Raw genomic sequence first — 2,217 nt, 5'->3', positions numbered from 1 at the left:
CATCACACAGCACGTCCGTATAGGTAAACTGAATCGCCCTGGGATTCTGGAGGTAATTACAAATTGGCCCGAAGGTGAAAATGTTGGTGTCACAGATGAAGAAGAGGAACCAGTGACACGGGTTGAAGAAGCTCCTCCATATAACCAACTGCCAACAGAGGAAACATGCTATGCTCTTTTTACTGACGGTTCCTGTCGAATTGTATAAATGAATCAGAATTGGAAAGCAACCATATGGAACCCCACACAACAGGTTGCAGAGGCCACTGAAGGAGAAGGTGGATCAAGCCAACTTGCTGAATTCAAAGCCGTTCAACTGGCCCTGGACATTGTAGAAAGAGAGAAGTGGCCAAAGCTCTACTACTACAATGATTCATGGATGGTAGCCAATGCTCTGTGGGGATGGCTGGAGAGGTGGAAAGAGGCTAACTGGCAGTGTAGAGGAAAACCAATTTTGGCTGCTGAAGAGTGGAAAGACATTGCTATTAGGGTAGGGAGGCTACCTGTGAAGGTCGGCCATGTAAATGCCCATGTCCCCAAGAGTAGAGCTAATGAGGAGCACAAAAACAATGAGCAGGTAGACCAAGCTGCAAAGATAGGGGTGTCCAAAATAGGCCTAGATTGGGAGCACAAGGCAGTTATTCCTAGCTCGATGAGCCCATGATGCCTCAGGCCATCAGGGTAGAGATGCCACCTATAATTAGGCATGAGACCGAGGGGTGGATTTAACCATGGACAGTATTTCTCAGGTTACCGACAACTGTGAGACGTGTGCTGCCATCAAACAGGCCAAGAGGGTGAAGCCCCTGTGATATGGTGGGTGGTGGTCCAAGTACAAGTGTGGGGAGGCCTGGCAGATTGACTACATCACACTGCCCCAGACATGCCAAGGCATGCACTACATTCTCACAATGGTAGAAGCCACCATGGGATGATTGGAAACCTACCCTGTGTCTCATGCTACTGCCCGTAACACCATCCTGGGCCTTGAAAAGCAGGTCCTCTGGAGGCATGGTACCCCTGAGTCAGACAATGGGACTCATTTCAAGAACAGCCTTATCGACACCTGGGCTAGGGAACATGGCATTGAGTGGGTGTACCATATCCCCTACCATGCACCAGCTGCAGGCTAAGTGGAGAGGTACAAGGGACTCCTAAAAACCCAGTTGGAAGCTTTGGGTGGGAGATCTTTCAAAAATTGGGAGCAGCATTTAGCAAAGGCCACCTGGTTAGTTAACACCCAAGGTTCCACCAACCAAGCAGGTCCTGCCCAGTCTGAGTCCCTGAATATAAGAGATGGAGATAAAGTCCCACTGGTACATGTCAGTGTGGATCAATTCTGCCTTGAGTACAGACAAACCCATTTGTGGGGTTGTCTTTGCTCAGGGATGAGGTTGTACATGGTGGATAATGCAAAGAGATGGAACAACACGATGTGTACCTCAGGGAAATCTGATTGTGGGGTGAGACTCATATGCAAATATCACTGTTTGCTGGATGTTACTGCCATTGTCTGTACATTAAACCATACAGACATGAGATAGAAGGAAATGTGTAAATGTCGAAGGTCTGAGCAAGTGAAAGATGGAGTTGTGAGTGAGTAAAATGGAAGTGGGAAATCCTGCAGCTCTGTAGTATGGGACCTGGATTCAGTGGTCCGGTGTGGGTATGCGATGAGGGCATGGTGGGTATTGCCTGTAATTTTTGGGAGGAACAGATGGAAGTTTTACGTGAATAAATTAGCATGATATGTGGAAGTATGTTGACGATATGGGGATAAGGGGTGGAATGTGCTAGGGTGACATTATGATGCTTGTATCCCCAATCATCTGTTCTGTTTATGCTGGATATTGTGTAGTGTGCCTTCAAGACTGGCTCTGAAGAGTGAATGTTTTGTTTTGGTATTGGAGTTTACCAATATTACTGAGCAGGCCTGCCTTGGTCTGTCTGGCCTCAGCTGCCAAAACAAATAGAGGCACCTGTGGTCCTTTCTCCCCAGAGGTGCTATTCAGTACCTGTGATCACAGCTGGGCACTTGGAGACAACTCCGGGCATGCCCCGAGCTCCCGTGCTTAGGGGCTGGAACTTGCTGTTGAAGGGGGTCACTCCTCAGGCCTTCCCGAGCTGGAGAAACGTTTAAGGTGAGGGAAACTGAGGCACACCATGACAACACACCACAACATCTCCCCTTTGTTTTTTTTTAAATGAAGAGGACTG

At 48.2% G+C, this 2,217-nt stretch overlaps 1 protein-coding gene across 1 annotated transcript; it reads left to right on the top strand.

The window, feature by feature from the left end:
* The first annotated feature begins 208 nt into the window (after positions 1 to 208).
* On the top strand, positions 209 to 664 carry LOC121359718 (ribonuclease H-like). Its single transcript, XM_041478858.1, has one exon. The coding sequence runs from the start codon at positions 209 to 211 to the stop codon at positions 662 to 664; it is 456 nt and encodes a 151-aa protein (XP_041334792.1).
* Positions 665 to 2,217: the final 1,553 nt, after the last annotated feature.

Source organism: Pyrgilauda ruficollis, unplaced genomic scaffold, assembly GCF_017590135.1.
Source record: "Pyrgilauda ruficollis isolate IOZ18807 unplaced genomic scaffold, ASM1759013v1 scaffold462, whole genome shotgun sequence".
NCBI classification, from domain to species: Eukaryota; Metazoa; Chordata; class Aves; order Passeriformes; family Passeridae; genus Pyrgilauda; species Pyrgilauda ruficollis.
This window is presented reverse-complemented; position numbering and strand designations above follow the sequence as displayed.